The sequence below is a fragment of the Macrotis lagotis genome, chromosome 1 (assembly GCF_037893015.1).
Source record: "Macrotis lagotis isolate mMagLag1 chromosome 1, bilby.v1.9.chrom.fasta, whole genome shotgun sequence".
NCBI lineage: Eukaryota > Metazoa > Chordata > Mammalia > Peramelemorphia > Peramelidae > Macrotis > Macrotis lagotis.
The window spans coordinates 298,804,546-298,828,748 of record NC_133658.1 but is presented as its reverse complement, the minus strand read 5'-3'; the positions used below and the strand labels follow the sequence as shown (position 1 = coordinate 298,828,748).

Here is a 24,203-nt window from a genome sequence, read left to right as displayed (position 1 = left end):
GGCTTGAGGAGGAAAGAGAAAGTTTGGAATAGCTTCCACAGGGACTAAGACAGGGGGTTATTTAGAGGAGGAATAAAAGGACTGCCTTGATGAAGTGAGTGTCCTGTTGAGTAACATGATTTATAATGTACCTAGTTATGAAACTTTCTCCAAATCTACTCAGCAGTCAATGATGAGGGATATAAGAGAGGTGAAAATATCTCTGTATTCCCTCCTAGTCAGAGCATAGCTGGAATATCTATTTGGTTTTGTGTATCATAGTATAGGAAAGAAGATTTTTATCAATCCAGGAAAGGCATCATCTTATGGTTGATAAAGACCTGACCTTGAGACTATGTGACCCTGAATAAGTCACTTAACTTCTCAGTGTTCTAGGATACTCTCTATGTCTATAAGTTGCAAAGAAGGTAGTGACTTGTAATAAATGTTTGTTCATCCTGGAGCTTCTTTTACCAATAAAATCACAGATTTAGTCCCCTATTCCTTTTCTGTTGAGAAAATAGAGTGATTCTCAAAACAGGTCCTATTTGGGGCCCTCAAAGTATGCTAGTAGCTGTCTTCAAATGTTTGAAATACTGTTGGGAATTGGGGTTTGACCCATTTCTGCCTGTGGGCAGAACTAAGAAAGTAGGCAGTAGATATAAATTTAGGGTTCAGTTGGAAAAAATTTGGGGTAGCTAGATGGTGCAGTGAACAGAGTGCTAGGTCTGAAATCTGGAAGACTCCTCTTCCCCACTCCAAATCTGGTCTCTGATAGTTAGTAGTTGTGTGACTGGGAAAATCACTTAACCCTGTTTACCTCAGTTCCTCATCTGGAAATCGAGCTGGAGAAGGAAATAGCCAACCAGTATCTTTGCCAAGAAAACCCCAGATGGAATGTCTGAAATAAATGAAAACAACAAAATAATGGTGACTGGTTAGTGTCCAGTTCAGAGGAGGTAGAGAAAGCCTACACAAGCTAAAGGGTATATTGTTCAGGAAAGACTTGAAATTCACATGGGTTTTAAATTGGATCTTGAGGGACTTATTCTGATAAGGCTCCCACAGTGGACTTGGTATGAGATAAACTCCCAGAACCAGAAAGAAAAACTCTCAACCAGGGTAAAGGGTCAGGGACTAAGGACTACCACAAATCCTATATATCCTCCCCCCACCCCTACCTCCACCCCTGGGCAACCTCAATTGCTGTAAAGAAATACCACCAAGGCTACTCTCAGGAACAGGACAATCTATTGGAGACATTATTATAAGACATTCTTCCCCACAAGAGGGTAGAACTGAGGAAATCTGAGACCAGATCACATCAGAAAGGAAGAAATAATCTCCAGGGGCTGATAAGGAAGACTGAGGGAATAATAGAACTAAAAAGAGGATAGGAATGTTCCTGTCCCAGGGATAAAAGGGCATTGAGAACAATGAGGGGAAGGGGGAAGTGATTAGATATCAGGCCAGCCAATTCTGAGATGTTCCACCCAGGTTCCTACTCTCTCCAATAGATTGTCCTGTCCCCCGAGAGTGGCCTTGGTGGTATTTCTTTAGCAATTGAGGTTGCTAGGGGGAGGATAGATAGGATTTGTAGTAGCCCTTAGTCCCTGACCTCTACCCTAGCTTGGTGGTTGAGTATTTTTCTTTCTGCCTCTGGGAATTTATCCCATAACAAGCCCACTGTGGGAGCCTTATCAGAATTTGTGCTTTGTAGTTAGCAGGATGAGGGGCTGCCATTCTCTAGGGGATAATGACCTTTTTCGGAAGTAGCCCAGCTATTAAGGAAGCCAGTACTGCTCCCACATACACCCTGCCTCATAGGAAGGGGGGGAAGTCACGTCAGTCCTGTCTCCCTGCTTCTGAAGTATAAGAGTCACTGGAGGCTCTGGATGACCAACCACTGTCTCCCCTGGGCCCAAAGGACCATGCTGGTGGCTGTTGTTCTCCCACTGGCCCTGCTGGGCATTACTGAGGCCTGTAAAAGTCACTCATCTTCCTCCCAGACTGGCATCGTATGTAGGATCACCAGACCAGCCATCTTGGTGTGTAAGTTTCATTCATGGGTCCCTCCCTGGGGAAGAAGAGGTGCCCTTCAGAGTTGGGATCTGAGCTGAATCTTGGGGCGGCAGCCTTCCCAGGAGGGACATGCTGGCTTTTCTTGCTCTTCTCAGCCAAGTGACTTCTTTTTTCTTTTCTTTTCTTTTCTTATCTTTTCTTTTTTTTTCTTCAATTGACTTCTAATATGTGATCCCATTTCAAAGATGGGTTTTATGCATGGGTTAAGCCATCCAAAGAGAATGAAGGGTGGTGATGGGTCTTAAAAGTTTCAGTCCTCTTCAGGTTTGGAGGTGGACCCCAAATTAAACCACAGTAACTCTCCATTAGCATACTTGGCTATTTAATTTCAACTCGACTATCCCCACCTGGCCTTCATTGCGTCTCTGTTGGATGCTTTGAGTCAAATGTATGCTCACTTATAGTCACATTTACTCCTGCTTCTAGTGAACCAAGAAACTGCAAAAGTGATTCAAAAGGCATTCCAGCGTGCCACATATCCCGACATCAAAGGAGAGAGAGTCATATTGTTCCTGGGCAAAGTCAACTATGGCCTATACAAGTGAGTCTAGGGAGCTGGTGAAAACCAGTTCATTCTTTGCTTTCTGTACCATTTTCCATTCTTATCATATACATTCAGGGCCAAGATGGTCTTAGGAGTCCCGTGCTCAAAATCACAGTCAGAGTTACAGCCATACTAGAACCTAGTTTTTCTGACCCATTATCTTCCTGCTCTTACCGCACCAGAAAAAAAGACACCATCCTGTCTGTATGTCTGTATGTGGGCTGTTATACTCTAATGAAGAAATACTTCCCCCTTGTATGAAGTCAGAGCTCTGAAAACAAGTGAAACATTTTGTAGCACTACATAAGACACATGTCATTTTTATGAAAAAAAAAAAAGAATGAAGCATAAGTACATTCACTGTGAATTGTTACATTCGCCTCATAGTTTAATTAGACAAAGTATATTAATTTATGAAAGGCAGTAAACCACAGCGAATGGAGAGCTGGTCTTAGAAGCAGAAAGAGCTAAGTTCAGGTCCCTGACTGAGTGATTCTGGCTAAGTTAAGCTCTTGTTGTCTAAAATGAAATGATAGAATAATTGACTATCTACATTAGAGAAGACAATTTCCTCATGGTGTGTCCCCTATCCCAATGAAATTAGAGGTCCAGTCTGGAAAGAATTAATACTAAACACCTCTCGATACTCATATATCCACATATAGATGTTTGATGTTTTGACCTTAGTCCCTCTGTGAGTTCATTTCCTAATTCTAAAAATGGGAGAATTGGGTTAGAGAGGATCTTGGAGATCTCTTTTCCCTCTGATATAATATGTTCTAAGGGTGGCTTCTTGGATCAAGAACCAGTCTCACATCTAAGAAGACCTGGGTTCAAGTTCTCCCTATGATTCATCTTTGTTGAATGAGTAAATCCATGGGCAAATAAAGTCTTGAAGACTATATATGACCTGCATTGGAGGAAATTTTTTCCTCCAATTTCCAGTTAAGAGAAGTTCCTAATACAAATGAAATTGTAGTTCTGAGTGCTATATTTTTCTATTCTCAAGCCCTTTCTAGAACCAGTATTCTGTGCTTGATTTGATTGAGTAATGGGGACTGGAGATGCCTTTTTTGTTGTTTCTGCCCCAGACTGTACTCCACTGTCACCCCCCCACACTTGATCTGATCTCTGATCTTTGTTCTTTTTCCCAGCATTCAGATCAGCAACCTGTCCATCTTCAATAGCCAAGCAGAACTGAAGAAAGATAAGAGCATAGACATTGCAATTCAGAATGTGTCTATGATCTTCAAAGGGACCCTTCAGTATGACTACAATGGAGGATGGCTGTAAGTGTCCTTTCACATGCTTTCTTGAAGACATAGCTTCTTGAGGAGAGGGACTGTCATTTTATAACCTCAGCAAATAGCATTGTGTCTGACACATGGAAGATGCTTAATAAATATTTATTGATTGAGTTCCAACTTGCTGCAGGAGGTTGAGCAAGGCATTTTTCTCCTATAGACCTCAGTATTTTCATCAGCAAATTGGGGTTTTGGTCTAGATTCTCTCTAAGGTACCTCTTTCTCTGACAACTAGTAGTTCCATAATCCCACATACACTCATACCTCATAATAGAGCTTTTCTAGCCAAGCCATCAGTTGCACATTTTTTTTCCTTTTTGGATCCCCAGTTTTCACAGATATTGTTTAAAGCTCCTCAGGAGGTATTCTTCATTTTATAACAATTCTTTATATCAAATCCCAGAAGCACAACAAGGAGATAGATGGAAATAAATTCTTTTCCTTGAAAATTTAGTCTTAAAGGATTTGGGGAAAAGATTCCTGGCTACATATGGGAATTTCAGAACTTGGTATAAATTCAAAGAAGAGGGGTAACAGAATCCTTGGAGCATTCCAAGACGAGGGCATACTGCCTTTGCCATTGCTTCCGGGGGTTTTGTGTAGTATGGTTCCCAAACCAGGTAATATGAAGGCAATATGCTAATATGCTCTAGCTAGGTCCAGAGGTTATATCTGTAGGATTCAGATCTCTGAGTGTGTGTGTGTGTGTGTGTGTGTGTGTGTGTGTGTGTGTGTCTGTGTGTGGTGCATTTACTTCTTCCCTATTCTGTTTTAAGGAGGAAGTGTCCTATACCAGTTAAATGTTGGTATCCTTAGGACAAAACTCTAGATGCTCTATGCTTACACCTCTGCAAGGACCTAATGTGATCTCTGATTGATTAGCTCTGGGATTCCTGAAGCTAGACCCAGTTAATTTGCTAAGTTTTACAAATTTGGCAGGTCTCCCACTTCTGGGGCCCCATATCATATATCCTGTTTTTAATAGGAACTCATGAAGACTTAGAGTTCGTTATACTGAATTTCTCCTGCCAGGAATGTATTAGTTTGTTGCAGTGCAGCCCCTGAATTGCTTAGGTAGAGAAGGGCTGGGTCTTTTGTTTCCATGGAGCCACAAAAATATATTTTAATGTCTAAACTTTCCATATTAATCTTCCTTGTTAGATTTGAAGTTCATCGGTCTGTTGACTTTGAAATTGCTGCTTCACTTGATCTCCAGATCAATGCTCGACTGAGTAAGTACCCAGCCATGCCTTCTAATTTGGGGCCCTGTACCTACCCTATGACCCAGGACTCTGAATCAGCTACTTTGGGGTGACTTGAGAGTTGGGACTCTGGGCTTGTGTCCTCAGCTGTATCACTTGCTAGTTAAGTGACTGTGAGCCTTTCATTTCACTTTAAGGCTTTAGTTTCCTTTTTCATCATGGGGGGAATGAGATCTTCCTTGATTCCAGTATTCTTGTGACTCAAATCAGAAACATATAGAATAGTCATATGAAGGTTCAGTTTTCTTCCTTTGTAGTCACAGTGGGCCCTTTCTCCCATCCCAAGGCACAGGGCATGTGGGCCATGCCCAATTTGCCCCAAACCCATTGACCAGTTGGTGCTCTGCCATGGCCTAGGTGGTGAATTTGCTCCCCCTGCTGGCTTAGGCTGCTTATAATTGGGGCTTATTTTTGGAGAGCAGCTTGTGAAGCTGAGCGTGTACAGGCTGACACCTCGGACTGCTACTTGTCTTTCCACAAGCTGCTCCTACGTCTTCAAGGAGAAAAACAGTAAGTAATAGCAGCTTATGTGTATGTATGTATATATATATATATACATATATTTATACATATAGGTGTGTGTGTGATCCATGTATACTTGGGTCTACATGAGTTCACAATTGTGTATATGTGTATAGTTACATGTATCTACATAGAATATATATAGACATTTGTATCTGCATACAGTTGTGGTCTCATGTTAAGATCATATATTACCTGTCATTACATGATTGCATAGGATAAGGGACCCAAAGTATTAAAGTGGAAGGAACACTGGCTTTGGAGTCAAAGGTTCTGTCTCATATTCCCTGTAGGACCTTGGGTAAGTCATCACCTCTCTGAAACTGTTTTCTCATTTGTAAAATGAGGAAGCTGGACAGAATAGTCCTAATGGTCTTTCCAGCTCTGAATCTATGATCTTATATAGGGCTTGTAGCCAGTGGAAGACTTATGAAGGTCTACAAAGGGCTTGTGCCTTTTTTTTTTCCATATCCATTTGATGAGAGTTATAGGCTAAAAAAAAAATCCCCTTTTCTGCTATCATTCCTTGTTCCTTCATGCCCCTTCCCCTCAGTTCACCATCTCTGGAGCCCCTGTGCTGCTCTGCCTTCCTTTTCCATTGTGCCCTCTGGAACATCTGTTCCATTGATAGCAAACTTCCCTTTGTCTTTCATCCCATTCTCTTTCATCTATTTGCCATCATGTAAACCTAGTTCTCTGAAGAAGACACACATTCCTGGCTACTCTTCTCACCTCATTCTATTACCTTCTCTCATGGCCTACTCAACCCTACTTGAGTTATGACTCAAGGTATAAATAAAGAATTTTCCTCCTACCATGAATGAACTAAAATCAGATGTTTTTCTACCTGCAACAGTCCTGGCTGGATTGAACAGCTGTTTACAGACTTCATCTCTTTCACCCTGAAGCTGATCCTGAAAGGGCAGGTAAGGAGTTTTCTTTAGAGACAAGATGATCCTTCACTAGAATGTTCTCCTCTGAACTGACAAGACTCTGTCCCTAGAGACTGGACCATGGTACAGTGTTAGGTGATTGAGGTCAGTGATATGCCTTCACTGTGAAAAAGGTCCACAAAGCAGGTTCTCCAACACTCCCGAATATAGATATTTCTGAAGAAATATAGCTGATTTCTCTTGTTTATTTCATGGGTCCACTTGTTTCATTGATGGATAATGAAGATACTTGATGGGACTGAAAACTGGAAGGGAGGGAAGTTTCAGTTAGATATAATGTCATCAGGTATTTAAAAGTTACCCTTTCTCCAGTCTGCACCCCTACATCTCCAATTCTCCTCTTATTTTTCATTCCTCAGGTGTGTAAGGAAATCAGTGTTCTTGCCAACATCATGGCTAATTTTGTCCAGGACAAAGCAGGTAAAATATGGCTTCTTTTAAACCTTCCTTCTGTTTTCCCCTGACCACTTGCATCTCCATCCTTCACAAATAATTAATCATAGGATTTGTATTTGGAAAGATATTTGTTAAGCTATAGTGCAGCTTAATGGATTTGAATCCATCTGAATGGCTGGATAGAAAGAAGATTCAATTAATCTGTATCAACTTGGCAGAAGGACTTCAATGGAGTATGACAGGGATTTGTGCCAGGTAGCCCAACTAGTGGTCAAATAATGGTGTCTCTACCTTCTGAGTGTTATCTGAAGGCTCTAAGTGACTGGCCCTCTGAACTAGTAATAGATGCTACTAGTAGCTGCTCCTGCTGCTACACTGCTGATTACTACCCCAACTACTATTGGTAGTACTACTACTAATACTTATTCTCTGGCAAGTCACTTCACCTTGACTGACTCACATCCAAGACCATCTTCAGTCATTCTGATTCCTATCTGGCCACTGGACTCAGATGGTTCTGGAAGAGAAAGTGAGACAGTAACCCCTCACTCAAATCTAATTTAGGGTTTGCCATGTCTGACCTTTAACAAGATACAGAGATGTGAAGAGAGGGGAGAATGCAACATGACCTTGAGGTTCTAAGCCTGAGCAAACTGGAAGAATGGTAGTACCTTAGACAAGGACTAGGACATTAGGAAGGAGACTTTAAAAGAGGAAAAATCAGGAGCAGCTGGGTGGTACAGTGGATAGAGTACCGAACCTGGAGTCAGGAGGACCTGAGTTCAAATCAGGACTCTTAATAGACACTTAATAATTACCTAGTTGTGTGATCTTAGGCAAGTCATTTAACCCCACTGCCTTGCAAAAAAGAACTAATTAAAAAAAGAGAGGAAAAATCCACCTTGGTCATGGCCGACAACCTCCTTAAACACTGTGGAAAGAACAGACAATGTAAATTTTATTCCCCCTCTAATCAAATGCTCCTTTGCCTATGGAGAGAAACAGGTCCTGAACTGGATCCATTTTGTGGGGGCAAGAAGAAGGGGAATGAATGAAGGTGATATCTGAGTCCAGAGAAATGGGGGCATTTCCCTCCCTAAATCAGAATTGAAGTGAAAATAGAATCTTGGTATCTTGAGACAAGTTCTCTATATCCTATAATCCTGTTCCCTCCCATGCATGTATATGTAATGGCAAGGGGTGGGGGGAGAGGCGGGGAAAGACAGTTGAGGGAGAGAAGAAAATGCCAAAGGGGGCATTTAAAATTCCTAAACTGGCTCCTGATTTTCCTCCTTTCAGCTAACTTCCTCACAGATGGAGACATTGGAGTGGACATCTCCCTGACCAGATACCCAGTAATCAAAGACAACTACCTGGAGTCACATCACAAGGTTTGAATGCATCAGGGAAGCCATGCATAGAGGGGGCTTCCAGGAGGTGCTGGACCTAGGATCAACCTGAATTCTTTATTCTACCTTCACTCCCCTTATTCATCATTCTGAACTCCTATCTCTTAAGCCAATAACAACCAGGGAGGGAGAGAATTAGATTTAATGGAAATCAGACAACCTGTTTTCCAGCCTATTGCTGCGATTTACTATGTATGAGATCTTGGGCAATTAATTTCATTTCTCTATCCTCATTTATAAAATAAGAGAGCTGGAAAGACTTTTTCTAAGGTGCTTTCCAATGTTAAATTCTATGATCCACATTTAGCTCCCTTCCCATGGGACCTAAACTTGTAGCAAAAGACCATACTTTCTTTACTCTCTGTAAGGGCTCTTTTCCAATGTCTTTTAGAGGTCAAGAAGATTTTTCTTGGGAATAAATGACCCAAGTCTTATGGTAGCTCCTGCCCTATTTGTTTCCTTACCATCATCACTGAGTTAGGGAGGAGGTTGAACTCCTTCATCTGCAAGTCAAGTTGAATCAACTGACTAGTCATGCTAGCAGGGGAGAAGCTCTGACATGGGATAATCCAGAAGCAATGAGGAGAAGCTAACAAAGGAACAAATTTAGGTTGATGGTGAGTAAAAGCACCCTAACAATGAGAGTTTTCCCAGTATGGAAAAGAATGACTCAGGAAGTGGTAAGGAAGAACCTCATTGAAAGTCTTAAGCAGAGACTGTTTAATGAGTATGCTGTAGAAAGGATTCTTTTTGAATTATGAGATGGACAAGATAAGTAATAAGGTACCTTCCGGCTCTAGAATTCTGTGATTCTGATTCTGATCATACAGGTATCTTCTTGGAAGATAATATTTGGTTTTGATCTGAATATATATAAGATTTGAACAACACAATAGACTGCCCTTTCTAATTTTCTCTGATTTCTCTGGGTTAATCACAGGATCATAGATTTAGTGCTAGAAGGACAAGGGTCATCTTGTCCATTGTCTATTTTACGGATGACAAAACTGAGGACCAGAAAGATAAAGCAGCTTACTACCCAAAGTTGCAGGGTAGTAAATAGCTGTAGGCTTGAATCATGGTCTTCTCAATCTACATTTTTTCATGCTGCTGATATTAAAAGCAGTCTCTGGCCTTTGTATGTGAAACAATTGATATCAAAGTACAGAGGGGCCTCAGTGACATGCTGTAGGGCAAGGTGAATTAATATTGTCTATAATTAATATGAAGACTGGTGAATCTACCAGGCAAGTTGACAAACAGTTTTGGATTTCTTTCACCTTCCTCTGATTTTTTTTTCCTTTAGGGTTTCCTGACCTACAAGAACCAATCTTCAGGCTTTCAAGACTCCACTTACAACTCAAACCTCCTAGGGGATTCTCGCATGCTGTACTTTTGGTTTTCTGATAAAGTTTTGAGCTCCCTAGCTAAGGCTGCCTTCCAGGACAAGAAACTAATGTTGATTCTGACAGGAGAGGAGTTCAAGGTCAGAAGAGATGGATTTCTATATCTGGGGGGAATTGTAATATCCATCTATGACTGAGTTGAGAGAGATAACTGGAAAAATTTGCTGTCATTCTAACTTACTTCAAGTAGAATAATATCTTATTCTAGAATCACAGAATCTCAGGGTAGGGAAGGGAACCTCAGAATCACCTAGACCAGCTAACATAAATCTCCTCCACAACAATCCCAATAACTGGCCATTCAGTTAAAAATCTAGATCAAACAAAATTTCCTTAAGGATTAATAATCACATGTAGTGAGATCCTGAAAACCAGTGTTGCATAATAATTAGAGAATTAACCCTTAGAGCCAGGATGACCTTCTTGCTTAGGTAAGCTACCTAATCTCTTAGGGTTCTAGGCAAGTTTTTATGAATTGGAAAGGTGTTGACCTGCTTTGGTAGAGGAATTTTTCCTTCCCAGCAATTGTCCAATGAAATCATAGGGTCAATCCTTTTCCCTTATTCCTAAACTCTCTGATATAAAATGATCACCCTCTGATTTGAGGTAACACCCTCAGAATAGCTTTTATTTTTTTTAGGTTTTTGCAAGGCAAATGGGGTTAAGTGGCTTGCCTGATGTCACACAGCTAGGTAATTATTAAGTGTCTGAAACCGGATTTGAACCCAGGGACTCCAGACTCCAGGGCTGGTGCTTTATCCACTGCGCCACCTAGCCACCACCTAGCCGCCCCCTCAGAATAGCTTTTAAAAGAGCTACACTGAAGGTACATGTACTTGAGTTTGGTCCTGCATTGTTGAACATTTAAACCAATGATTTAAATAAAACCATAGATGGAAGGACACCCAAATTTGCCACAGAGATAAAGCTGAGAGATATAATTTCAATTTATAGGATGACAGAGTCAAGATTTAAAATAATCTTGATAGCGTAGAACATAAGAAGATGAAATTTAGCAAAGACAAATATAGTCTTATACTTGGATTCAAAAACAATTTTCAAATAGATGAGGCATGACTAGAGAGCAGTTTGTCTGAAAAATGATCTGGAAGTTTTGGTAGAGTGGAAGTTCGATAAGAATTGACAATATGATTTAGCAGTCAAAAAGTGAATGTGTGTGTGTATATCTATATATCTATATCTATATAGATATAGATATATATATATAATTTAAGAAACCAATGCAATCCTGGGCTTCATAAAGAGAGTAATATTTATAGTAGATAGGAGGAAGAGTAGCATCAGCAGCAATAGCAGCTAGCATTTATAATTACTTAATCATTTTTCCTCACAACAACTCTAATAGGTAGGTATTAGTATTATCCCATTTTTCAGATGAAGAAACTGAGGCAGACAGAGATTAAGTGACTTGCCCAGGGTCCTCAGCTAGTAAGTATCTAGGGCCAGATTTGGATTTAGGACCTCTTGACCCCAGATCCAACCCTCTATTTACTCCACTGCAATTTACTGCATTGGTTGACCACATCTTGAATACTTTGGTCAGTTTTGGGATAGGTCTGGACTGGAAAGGGTCCAGAAGAGGGCAATGGGGATGATGAAAGACCATATATGGATTGATTGAAGGAATGAGAAGGAAATATAATCTGGACAAAAGAAGGCTTAGGACAAGGCATGCTTTTAGCAGTCCTGAAGCAGAATGAACTGTGCCTGGAGATGGTGTATTTCCTCTCTTAGATCTTCAAACAAAGGCTAGATAACCCTTGCTGCTGAATAGGGAATTCTTAGAAAGGCAGGATTCTTTCTACTCCTAGGAAACATAATATTGTAGAAAGAGCACTGGATCTAGAGTTAGAAGAGATCTGATGTTCAAATCCTGACTCTGACACTTAAATAGTTTGAATACCTTGAACAAGTCTCTTCACTTCTCTGTATCTGCATTAACTTGCCTTGAAAATGTTGGTCACATTTCCAGTACCTCACAGGGTCATTGTGAAGAATGCATTTTGTAAGTTCAAAGCTTAGAGAAGGATGAATTAATCACTAATAGCACTCCTATATTTCACTAAAAAAAATGAGACCATGTACTATGACCTCTTACTTTTCCCCCACCTCTAAGTTCCAATCTATGTCTACATTATCCCCTCATCATTTAATTCCCATGTGCTCCAGCCTCAGGTTGAAGAGGTGGCCCTTCTCCTTGCCAATTCAACCCCTCTAGTTGTGCCCTTGATCCCTGTGTCTGTCAGGAGTTTTCCTCTTCCTATGATTTCCTCTCTGTCCCTAATTTTAAGTCCATCTTTGTCTACTGCCTCCTTCCCTTTTGCTTATAAAGATGTTTCCCTGACCTCACAAAACCCCCTTTATATCTCAAGCTGCCATCCTACATTTCTTTTCTCTTTTACATCTAAACTTTTAGACAAAACTTCCTACAGTCATTGACTCCACTTTCTCACACCTCCCACTCACTTCTGAACCCCTTGCAATCTGGCTTCCCTCCTCATCACTCAGTTGAAACCATTCTCTCCAAGTTTACCAAAGATCTATTAATTGTTGATTCAATAGCCACATTTAATATTGACTATCTTCTCTTCCTAGACACACTCTTCTCCCATGGTTTTCATAAAACAGTCCTCTCTGTCTCTACCTGTCTGGCAGCTCTTTTTCAGACTCCTTTGCCAATCATCATCTTTTTCATCCTCTCCCCACAGATGACTGTATTCTAGTGTTATATCCTGAGCCTTCTCTTCTTTCTCTACACACTCTTGAGGGAATCTCATTTGCTCCCCCTAGTCCAGCTCTCTTCTCCATGCAGTCTACTTCCATATCCAGGCCTGCAGGTCACCAGCCCCAGTTCCTCTCCTGAACTTTATTCTCATATCACCAACTTTATCCACTGGCCATCTCCTTTTGGGTGTACCATTTAAGTAACTCAAGCTGAAAATTAAAATTCCTATCTCCATATCTTTGCACAGATTGTCCCTTATTACTGCAATGCAATCTTTTCTTACCACTATACCAGAAAATCTACCTTCCTTCAAAATTCAGCTCAAAGTCCTCTTCTTACACAAAGTTTTTCTTGATCCTCCAAGTTGCTAGCACCCTTCTCCCCAAGAAGTCTTTCAATATTTATTTTGTGTTTATTCTCTTTGTATGGTCTTTGTATCCCCAGGACTTAGCACATCTGGTAAATACAAGGCACTTAATAAGAGCTTTTTGAAAGATTACATGCATACATTAGTAATAGGACTCAGACTCCAGGTATTAGAAGGTTTTGGAGTTGAAATAAACCTTTGATTTTACAGTTGAAGAAACTGAGGCCCAGAGAGATGAGGTATCTTCCCCAAAGTCACAAAGGTGTAATTGTCAAAATGTAGGATTCAGACTTCTGACTCCAAATAAATCAAGAAACAAGCAATTAGTAATGCTTTGCTATAGTGCTAGGCCCTGGGAGTATGAAGGCAAAAATGAAAGGCCTTGCCCTCAAGGAGTTTATATACCATTGGGGGAAACTGTAAATTTAGAAAAATGTTTACATTCTACTGAAGAAAATAGTGTGTACAAAGGCATATAAATATATAAAATAAATACAAGACAATTTGGGGTGATGTACTAAGAACTGAGGGGATCAGGAAAGATTTTATATGGGAGTAGACTTTTGCTAAATTTTGAAACAAGTTAGAAACTCTAAGAAGCAAAAGTCAGGAAAGAATGCCTTCCTAGCAAAGACATGGAGATGGGAAATCAAATGTCACTTCTGAGACTCAGCAAGAAGACCAAACAAAGGAAGGGAAATAATGCATATGTTCTGAAGCAGATGCTATTGAGTTCCCCCCACCCCGCTTCCCATATCATGCTCAAATTATTCCTGCTTAAAAGCTTCTAAATTTGGTCTGCTTAAATTTGTCAGCTGGAATCTGGATTGAAAGAGGAGGTCGATTTGCATGGGAGATGGTTCCCATAACCTCTCAGTTTTATAGAATGTCAGAACTGGAAGGAATCTTAAAGGTCTTGTCTAGTAAAATCGTTCATTTTTCATATGAAGAAAGTGAGGACTAGAGAAAATCCTTACAAATCCTTTTTCCATTATGCTGACTTCCTCCCCATGCCATTCCCTCTCAACCACATTCTGATCTATTTTGTAGGCACTGCTGGAGAGCAAGGGCCTGGATACTACCCAAGATATCTTGCAGGAGGTAACTTCACTATTTAATGGGCTGTGCTTTGGACCAATTGGGGGAGGAGGGAGATGGAGATCTTTCAGATCATGTGATACATCCCAATCCAGGACCAGCCATAGGAATTTCCTTTATTCCCTGATCCTCATAGTTGGGTGGGGTTGGGTGGGCCTAGGTGGGGAAAATCTATTCCTAGGGGATATAGAGTATCCTACAGCCTCAGACCCTTCCCTAAGGGCTGGGTCCTCTAAAATTGTATGACTCTGGATTACTTACCATCTTTCAAAGTCAGGTGCAATTACTTTGGGTTGATGACCCTTTAACCCCCTCCCCCTCCAAATTTCTAGAGCAATCAATCCAGTCAGTGAATGAGCATTTTTTTTTTCAGCATTTGGACACAGTGTTAATAAGGTTCTGGGAAATGCAGATAATTCCAAATTATGCACAATCCTAGCCATTTCTATTTAGTTTTAGTTACATGAGGAATTTTTCTTTGGCTATTGATATACCTGTGTAATTCTGGTCAACTGAAGTTACTTATAAACCCACTAATGAGGGCTAGAGAATTAAATAATCTACTTGGGGGTGAGGGAGAGGGTCAGTATTGGCAAAAACAGAATTCATAAAGTAGATAATCCAACTGTGGATAATTGAGAATTTATTGTTGTTGTTAAATTGTCCCATTTTGGGGATTTTCTTGATAAAAATACTGAAGTTTGTCATTTCTTTCATCTGTTACTTATGCAGATGATAAAACTGAGGCATAAAAGGTTAAATGACTTGCCCAAGATTTCTCAGATTTAACCTTCCTCTCTCTGAGTCCCATGTTTTATCTACTGCATTATCTAGCTGCCTCCAATTGAGAATTAGCAGTACTATTGTTCTTGGTGGGTGTCTGCAGTATTGAACAGGTTGTGCAGAGGCAGGCAGGAAGCTAATTAGCTAACTGTCTTTCCTAGGTCAAATCTTGCCAAGAACACCCACATTTTCTTTGGAACCCAATCCAATAGAGTTATTTGAAAACAATTTCCCCTGGGACCAAGGGTCTTCAAGGATTCAGAATCCATGGCTGTCAAATTTTTTTTTAAATAATACATATTTTTAATTCATTTTTTCAATTAAAAATCTATTTTCTCTCCTAACCACCTGCTTTCTTCATTGGCAGAAAAATTAAAAGGACGTGAAAAAAAGACATTTGTAACAAATGTTCATAGTTAAGTAAAATAAATTCCTACATTGGCCATGTCATGATCATTACATGATTAAACCAGTGAGTCAGAGACCAGGACTGATGAGGCCCAAATCTTGAGTCTTATCCCCTTTAGACTCATTAGTTGCCTCAAAAGAAATAATGCATATAAAATAAATTTCAAACCTAAAGTATATAGGCCAAAATCATCATTATTTTCTGACTGCCATCAAAGCTATAACTAAGGTGTGGGGGGTGGGGGTGGAGAAGTGCTTCAAACCATAACATTTGGGTGAGACATATTTCTATCATGTGGTTTCCTTCTAAACAGGGAAGGAAAGAAGGTAGATAACAGGTCCTTAGCAGATCAGTGTTAGTATAAGGAATAGGTGGGAATATGGATAGATAAAGTGATGCTCCTAATTCAGATTGGATGCAACCTCAAACAGAAGGTAAAGCCACCTCCTGGGCTAGTTATAAACAACTAGTTGGTGGACAAGGGTTTTGTCATCTTGATTACTTTCCAACCAGGGGAAAAAGACTCTTCAGGGCTCTGGTTTTTTTGAAGGAAAAGATATATTTTTCTGAAACTCATTTTATTTCAGGAACCTCTTAGTACATTCTTCTCAAGAATAAGATCATTCTGGGATCTTGTACCCTCCAGAGACATGTTCCAGGGTAGGGAATATGCTTCCCTGTTCTCACTCAGTGTGGTGAGGGAATGGATAGCTTAGCAACCCCTTCCAGGATGGGCAGGTTGAGAATTGATTGCCTATACCATGATTTCTGGTCCCATTGAGTCCCAGGCTATCCAGCTGTGGCTCTGTAAGTCCTCTGAATACTGATGAGATCAGAGGTATCATCGAGGCAGGACTGTCAAGAAGTTCTAGTCCTTGGTGAAGGATAATTTCCTCCTCAGCAGGTTCTCTAGAAGTCAGTGTATGTTAGTCAAAAAGTATTTATGAAGGGCTTACTATGTTCCCTTCCACTGTGCTGTGTGCTGAAGGCACAAATCAAGGGAAACATACAGTCTGTGGCTCCCTAAGGAATTCCTATTCTACTGGGAAAGATAACACGTAAATATAGCCTCACACACTTACTAGCTATGGAATTCTGGCAAGTCACTTTATCTCTGTTGCCTCAATCTCTCCTTCCATAAAAAGGGGATAATAACAGGACTTAGCTTTCAGGGTTGTTGTAAAGAAAAAATGAAATACAATTTGTAAAATGTTTAGCATAGTGTCTAATGCAAAGTATGTGGTATATAAATGTTAACTCTAATAATGATCATTATCTATATATGTACATAATATATACTATATGTCAACAACTTCTAAGTACAAGGTATTTAGATTATAAATGGGAAATAATAATCCTGTTCAAGACTGAGGAATAAGGACTGATGAGATAGGAAGGATGCCATGAAAGTCTTGCAGAAGGCCAGATTTTTTTTAGGTTTTTGCAAGGCAAACGGAGTTAAGTGGCTTGCCCAAGGCCACACAGCAAGTTATTATTAAGTGTCTGAGGCTGGATTTGAACTCAAGTCCTCCTGACTCCAGGGCCGGTGCTCTATCCACTGTGCCATCTAGCTGCTTCAGAAGGCCAGATTTGATTTAATTCTTGAAGAAGGCCAAGGAAGCTAGGATTTGGGGGTGAGAAGAGTCTTCCAGACATGAGAGATAGCCATGAAAAGGCACAATAATGGATGATGGAATGTCATGTGCAAGATTAGCAAAAATCTAGTGTATGAATTAAAGACTTCATTCTATATAGAGAGTTCAGCTAGGGGTTGCTAAAGGTTCTTATCTCTGTCCTGATAGAGCCAAAACTACCAGGTTCCTGATCTCTATCTCTGGCATGGGGGCTGGGGCTGGGGTTCCTGTCTCTTGCAGATTTTTCAGAGTTCCTCCTTCAGTGACTCTCAGGTAGTGGTCCGAAGCCTGACTGCCCCCATCATCACCTGCAAGCTGGAGGGCACTATAGTGAAATCCTCTGTAGGTGTGGAGATCCAACTCCTCCGCCAAGACCAGGCCCCTACTGTAGCATTCTCTTTTGAAGAGGTTGGTATGATACATTCTGGTGCCCAGATATCACCAAATTATAGTCTTAAACACAGTTTGAGCTGCAAACATCCTTGACTTCCCTCTCCAGTTCTTGACTCAGCCTGTCCCATGTGCCATTAGCACACACACACACACACACACACACACACACACACACATCTTCTTCTTCTGCCTATAGAAGTAGCATGGGTTCTGAGGTTGCCCTAGATGCCAAAACTCTGCTTTATTTTTTTTAAATTTTTTTTATTTAAGGCAAATGGGGTTAAGTGGCTTGCCCAAGATCACACAGCTAGGTAATTATTAAGTGTCTGAGGCTGAATTTGAACTCAGGTACTCCTGACTCCAGGGTCGGTGCTCTATATGCTGTGCCACTTAGCTGCCCCCAAGACTCTGCTTTAATGAAATGTGCCCAAGCCAAAAGTTTTCTCCCTTGACTTTTGATCCAAGTAGACAGGAAATCCAGAGAGCAAATTTCTAATCCTAGCTCCACTACTACTAATGAGTTACTGAATCCTTTCCCTTCTTATTTCTTTCTTTGTAACATAACTACCTTTCCCAAACTTATATTTAGCTACCTAGTCTTAATTTATATTTATTCACTTTATATTTAGGATATATATACATATATATGTATATATATATATATATACATACACAAAAAATACATATGTATATACTCACACACATAAATATGCATTCCCCCAAAATCCATCCTTTTATTTTTACACATATTTATTTTCTTTTCCTCCCTCTTCCCTCCCTGACCCCAATTGAACAATAAAAAAAAAGAGAAAAAGAAAACCCTCCTGACACATATGCAATCAAATTCTTACATTGGTCATGTCCAAAAATGCATGTCTCATTTTGCATTTTAAGTCCCTCACTTCTCTGACAGAAGTGGGATCAGTTCTTCATATATTTACATCTTCATATTGTGTCCTCAATTAGAAAGTCAGTTCCTTTCAAGTTGGCATCTTTTCATTCTTTGTGTGCTAGAATGCCTAAGATCTCCCTGTATCTGGCATGCACTCTTGTTCTTGATGGATTGATTTCCCTTTTAGGTCTGTGGTTCTATATGCTACCTATGTACAGCCCTTTGGAAAAATTTAAGCACTATATAAAAGTCACTTTTTTATACTTAAATACTCAACCTTGATTTATATTTTTCATATAGATTTGTTTGCATATTATCTCCCCCATTAGATTGCAAGCTCCTTGAGAGCTTTTGTCTCTCTTTTTGTCAGTGCCTGGCAGATGGTAGACACTTAATAAATGTCTAGTGAATGAATTAATTGAATAAAATAGATCTGTGATCAACTTGATTTGGGAGTTCCCTCCCAATAATGTAGATCATAACCCATCTATGTCTGTCCATCCTACTTTTGTTCCTATCCTTTCTTAAATTCATTACAAGGGTCCACCCAGAGTCCTAAAAGTCATAATAGCAATATTAATGATTCTTTACTGTAGAGCACTTAGTTCTATAATCTTCTTATCTATCTTCAAACAATTAATTATGAGTCAACTCAAAGCAACCAGAACAGAAAGTACTCATCCTACCAGAAAGGAATTATACAGAAGAAAGCTTAAGTTCCTTGCCCCTGAGCTGATTCAGTCTGTATTTTTGCTTGTACAACAATGGTTGTGTTGGACACATCTTTCATGTAGCTGACTGGTATAATCAAGCCACAAATATTTGCTAGGCATCTACCATTACCATATATGGATGTATATGTATACTTAAGAGGAGAGTGTTTCATAAAATGAAGGATATGGAAAAGCATTCACAGGATCCCTGGGACATCCTTCTCTCTGAATTGATCTCTTTAGTAGAGTTTTTAACTTGGGGTCCATGAACTTTGAAAAATATATTTTGATAACTGTATTTCAAAGTAATTGATTTCTTTTGTAATTCTATATGTTAAAAAAATTCTGAAAAGAGTCATGACAGTCAAAGGCATCCATATCACAAAAATAATACCTGAGTGATCTGGGTCAAGTCACTCCCCCATTTCTGAGCTTCATCCATAATTTAAAAGGTTTAGACTAAATGATGTTAAGTTCAAGTGAGCTAATGACATTTGACAATATTAAAACACTACGTGAATGTCAGTCATCTATTGTCATCTAAGGTACCTTGGTTCTAAAAATCCTATGACCCACCCCTGAGACAGTGGACAACTCAGAAACTGCTCAGGACAAGAAGATAAATAAGGATTATTGTCCAAGTGAGATGAAGGCAGATAAGTGGATAGAGGGTCAGTGCTTGACTCTGAAAGAGCCCCAGGATCTTTCCAGAGGCCAAAGAATAATGAGGGAAACCTTTGGCAAAATGTTGCTTGTGGACCTAGAATTAGCCATCAAATGTAGGAAATGGACACAGACTGGACCTGGGTCTTTGAATTTTTCTCCCCAGGAGGTTGTGACAGTCATTCAAGCATCCTATGAAGAGAAGAAGCTGATTCTAGACCTCTCTGATTTCCAGTAGGTCCCTGGAGTGGTTTGGGAGGGTAATGGTGTAGGAGATCCTTTTAATTTAATAATCATATTCATTTAAACTGAGAACCTTCTGTGTTTCCAGTCCTGTTTCTGATGCTCCTTGGGACACAAGAGGAGATGCATTCCTTTCCTTTCCTTAAAGAGTATAGAGAGTTGAGATATAACTTGCAAGAAAAGAAAACAAAAAATACTCGAGTGTGTCTTCTCACAAGCAGTATGATATAATGAATAGAATGCCTGCCTCTAATCAAGAAGACCTAGCTTCCATACCTGTTTAGACAAATTTGGCAGTATTAGCCAATCATTTGACCTTCCAGAACCCAAAGCAATTCTCAAAGACTAAAGGTTACAAGAGTTGCTAATTAGCTAAGAGAATTGGGTGTTTTCTTTGCCAATGAAATGACTAATACAAAAATGAAAGTTCTAAGTACCCATTAAAGGGTACAGACAGTAAAAGTTCAGGGAAGGGATATGTGAGGATGGTGGAAAGAGAACAGAGTCCAGATGCTAAGATACTAAGATGAGTGTATGCAGGCATATTGTGTAGAAGGGATAATATTGATTCTGGCTGAAGTGGACAGTGTATTCTGGAGGAGACAGGGAGCAGACTGGTGAGGTTGTTAGCATGGGGCCAGAGTGTAGAGGGCCCAGAGGGGCAAACTGGAAAACAGCAAGTCATAGAAGGTCAACATTCCCCTCTTCTTTTTTTCCCACAGGATTCAACACAAGACTTTCCATTCTCTTGATACATTATCTTTGGTAAGTTAATCCTGGAAGAAGATAGAAAAAGAAAGTGCTTAACCCCATTATGCAGGTATTCTCATATCTAGGACCTAGAGAAGTAATCTAAGCATTGAGCCCAAAGAATATTAGCTCCTTCCTTGTTTTGTGTCTGATTTTAATGAAATAATCGATATGATGATATATGTTTGTGGGGAGGAGTACCTATGAATTAGCATAATAGCAATTGAACAGGATATGTGAGTTATCTCCTGGATCCATTTTAACATGCTCTCTAGTCTTGGGCAAAGTCAGTTCATTCATTCAATTATTCATTCATTCATTCATTCATTCCCTCATCCATCTGGGATGGGAGGATCAATTCCCACCAAAGGGAATGAAATGAAAGAATGAATCACTCTGAATATTCTTTGAAAAGTATAAAACACCTGTATAAATTAGGGAGAGAAGTGTCATAGAAGAGGCAGCCTGGTTTAATAAAAAAAATAAAATAAAAAATATATGCTGGGGGGCGGCTAGGTGGCATAGTGGATAGGGGCGGCTAGGTGGCGTAGTGGATAAAGTACGTGCCTTGGAGTCAGGAGTACCTGGGTTCAAATCCGGTCTCAGACACTTAATAATTACCTAGCTGTGTGGCCTTGGGCAGGCCACTTAACCCCATTTGCCTTGCAAAAAAATATATGCTGGACCTTGTTAGGAAGAACTGGGTTCAAATTTCATCTCTGACCTTATAAGTCAACTCAAGGCAACCAGAACAGAAAGTACTCATCCTACTAGAAAGGAATTATCCAGAAGAAGCCTTAAATTCCTTGCCCTTGTTTGACCCTGGGCAAGTCATGCCATAATAATACCTGTGGTAAACACTTCTGTGAAAATGAAATGAGATAATTTAGGCAAAGCACTTTGCTCAGTGTAGAAGTATCTGCTGTTTTTATAATATGGGGAGTAACTAAGTGGGGAGGGAAGAGAATGAGTGAGGTGGATAATAAAATTGACCAAAACCCTTGACAATTTAATAAACTAACAGTACAAGGAGAAATTTTGAAGAAGAAGAATGAATACCAGGTCTTCTCCCTTCCTTAGAAATTTAGAATATCCATGTATGCAAATTATCTTGGGGCTTTCTCACTTGTAATTTCTCCATTTGACAGGACCAAGAATCAATCCAGAGCTTCTTGAAGACTCTTACAACCATGGTGGGCATCCCTGTGATCATCTCCCGTAAGTGTCCTTTTGGGGGCTGGAAGGAGTTAATGGATTTGCACTACTTGGTCAAACAAGAAGATTGAGAAAGAAGTCTAGAGTCTCTAAGTTGCCTGGGATAATGTAAGGAACCCTGGCTGTAATCAGAGAACCTGGGCTCAAATATTACCCTGATGTTCACTATATATGTGACCTTGGTCAAATCACTTAACTTTCCTAGGCTTTTTTCCAATTTCCTCATCTAAACAAATAAGGTAGTTGGCCTGGATGGATGCTGAGGTTCCTTCTAGCTCCAGATTTTTGATCCTATGACAGTGCTGGAATAGTCTCTGATGAGGGAGACATATATCTCCTTGGGATCTGAAGGGGTTTTTTTCTGGGCCAGGTCATTCCTCAGGGGGATGTCCCATTCCTGAATAGTGTCACCTAGCCTGAGCTCCTTTAGCTTTCTAAATGTTTTCCTATCTGTACAATGAGACCAGTATTACTTTACTGTCCTATTGCTGTACATTCTAGGGTCCCAAGGATCCACCCCTTGGACTTTCTCCCCATTCTCTTCCTAGGGCTTGAGCCAGCATTTACAGCACTATTAAACAGTAAAGGCCTGGACCTTTTTGATATCATCAATCCTGAAATTCTCACCAAAGAGGTTAGTAAAGAGATGGGAATCAAGGTCTCCATTACTTCCCTAACTCCCAAAGGCCCAGGGGATCTGATTTACTTCACAAATGACCTCAAGTAGGACACCCAAGTTCCTTAGGCCTCTCTTCAACTGTAAAATGGAGGTGGGATGGAGAGAAGGGAATGGGCACAGATGATCTTGAAGATTCCTTCTAGCTTCTAATTCTATTCATCCTCTTACTGATTGTCAAAACCTCTCTGTCCCAGGTAATACTTAAGTATTTCCAAGGCAGTCTGTGTAGTAAGCTATACTTTTTTTTTCCCCAAGTGGAATAGAGGAAAGAAGGATTCCTCTGAGTGTCATGAGAATTTGTTCAAACTATTAAAGGAACATTGCCCTGCCCTGCATTCACCTTTGTGTTACTGAGACCTAAAAGGCCCCCAGCCTCTGTGTGTTTGTGTGTGTGTGTGTGTGTGTGTGTGTGTGTGTGTGTGTGTGTGTGTATAGGTATGTATGAGATTAACAGGAAAGCAGGGGCAAAAGCTGAGAGAACTCTGGGTTCAGAGTATCCAGATTCAAATCCCACTCCGATACAACATCTTGGGCAAGTCACTTTAGGTTTCTGAGCCTCAGTTTTCTCATCTATAAAATGAGAGGGGTGGACATGATGAAGACTGAGGTCCCTTTCAGATCTAAATTTTTCATCTTATGCCTTCTATCCCCCACTCCCTACTTCCCTTTTTCCTCCCCTCAGGGTTACCTGGTGCTCCAGATGGACTTTGGATTCCCCCATCATCTGCTAGAGGATTTCCTCCAAACTATCATCTAGAAGAGAAACAGAGAGGGGCTGCCTGGTCAAATGAACCAAAGGGAAATTGGGGAAGGCTGCCTTAATTGTCTCACCTATCAAATGGAGATAATCATCAGCACTTTTACTGTGGTCACTCACAGGGTTGTTGGGAGGACTGGATAAGCTCATGGATCTAGATTGCTTTATAAATCTACAAAACTGTTATTACTCTAATTATTCTCATTAGTATTCTCATTGCCTGGTCCCTCTCACCTGCTGTCTTTTTAACCTCCCTTCCCAATTCCCACCCCTACTGAAACAAAGAATACAAAGCCCTCACAAGCTCCTACTGGTAACAGTCATAATATCATAGTCAGGAATCACACTACCTCTTTAGTGGAAGACTGGGGAAGATGAAAGTATCTGTTTCTATACAAAAGCCATGAAGTAGTCAGACTCCTCCCTCAGAGTCTCCTCCCTGTATTCTTTATCCATAATGATTTCTGTTTTCCTCACACTTCCTCAAACCCTTTTACTTCTATAAAACAAATTTGCTTCATTGTAAGATTTTCTTATACCTTCCCTCCCTCAGTGTTGGGGTCACATGATGGCCACCACCATGTATTGAGGACTTCCTACAAACAGTTTGAAATTAGGACTGTGGCAGAATCCTAAAGCATGAGGACTCTTATCTATCTTTACCACACACTTGTTGTGTGACCTTGACTTGTGAGTTTACATCAGAAGACCTCAATAAAACGAGGAAATTACATAAAATGATTTCTAAGATTCTTATCAGTTCTTGACACCTAAAAGTCTACATTCTAAGATGATTTTTCCTCTGAGGGCTTCTCTTCAACTGTAAAATAAAAAAATTAGGCTAGGCTTTCTCTAAGGCCCTTTCCAGCTTTTATATTCTGCTATTCTGAAAACCCAGTGTTGGTTGCTTTGGTGTGGTTTAAGGGGATTATTGACCCTTTAGTGCACTATCACTTACCAAATTCATCTTCCTAAAAAAATTATCTGGCCTTGTCACTTCTGTT

At 40.1% G+C, this 24,203-nt stretch overlaps 1 protein-coding gene across 1 annotated transcript; it reads left to right on the top strand.

Annotated features, from left to right (window-relative positions):
- The first annotated feature begins 1,547 nt into the window (after positions 1-1,547).
- Positions 1,548-23,940, top strand: CETP (cholesteryl ester transfer protein). The gene is made up of 16 exons (XM_074211264.1): positions 1,548-2,031; positions 2,488-2,602; positions 3,760-3,894; positions 5,071-5,141; positions 5,594-5,681; positions 6,550-6,619; positions 7,006-7,066; positions 8,342-8,433; positions 9,758-9,937; positions 14,021-14,071; positions 17,135-17,302; positions 19,722-19,789; positions 20,521-20,563; positions 21,697-21,766; positions 22,312-22,397; positions 23,125-23,940. The coding sequence occupies exons 1-16, from the start codon at positions 1,875-1,877 to the stop codon at positions 23,197-23,199; spliced, it is 1,530 nt and encodes a 509-aa protein (XP_074067365.1). The 5' UTR covers positions 1,548-1,874; the 3' UTR covers positions 23,200-23,940.
- Positions 23,941-24,203: the final 263 nt, after the last annotated feature.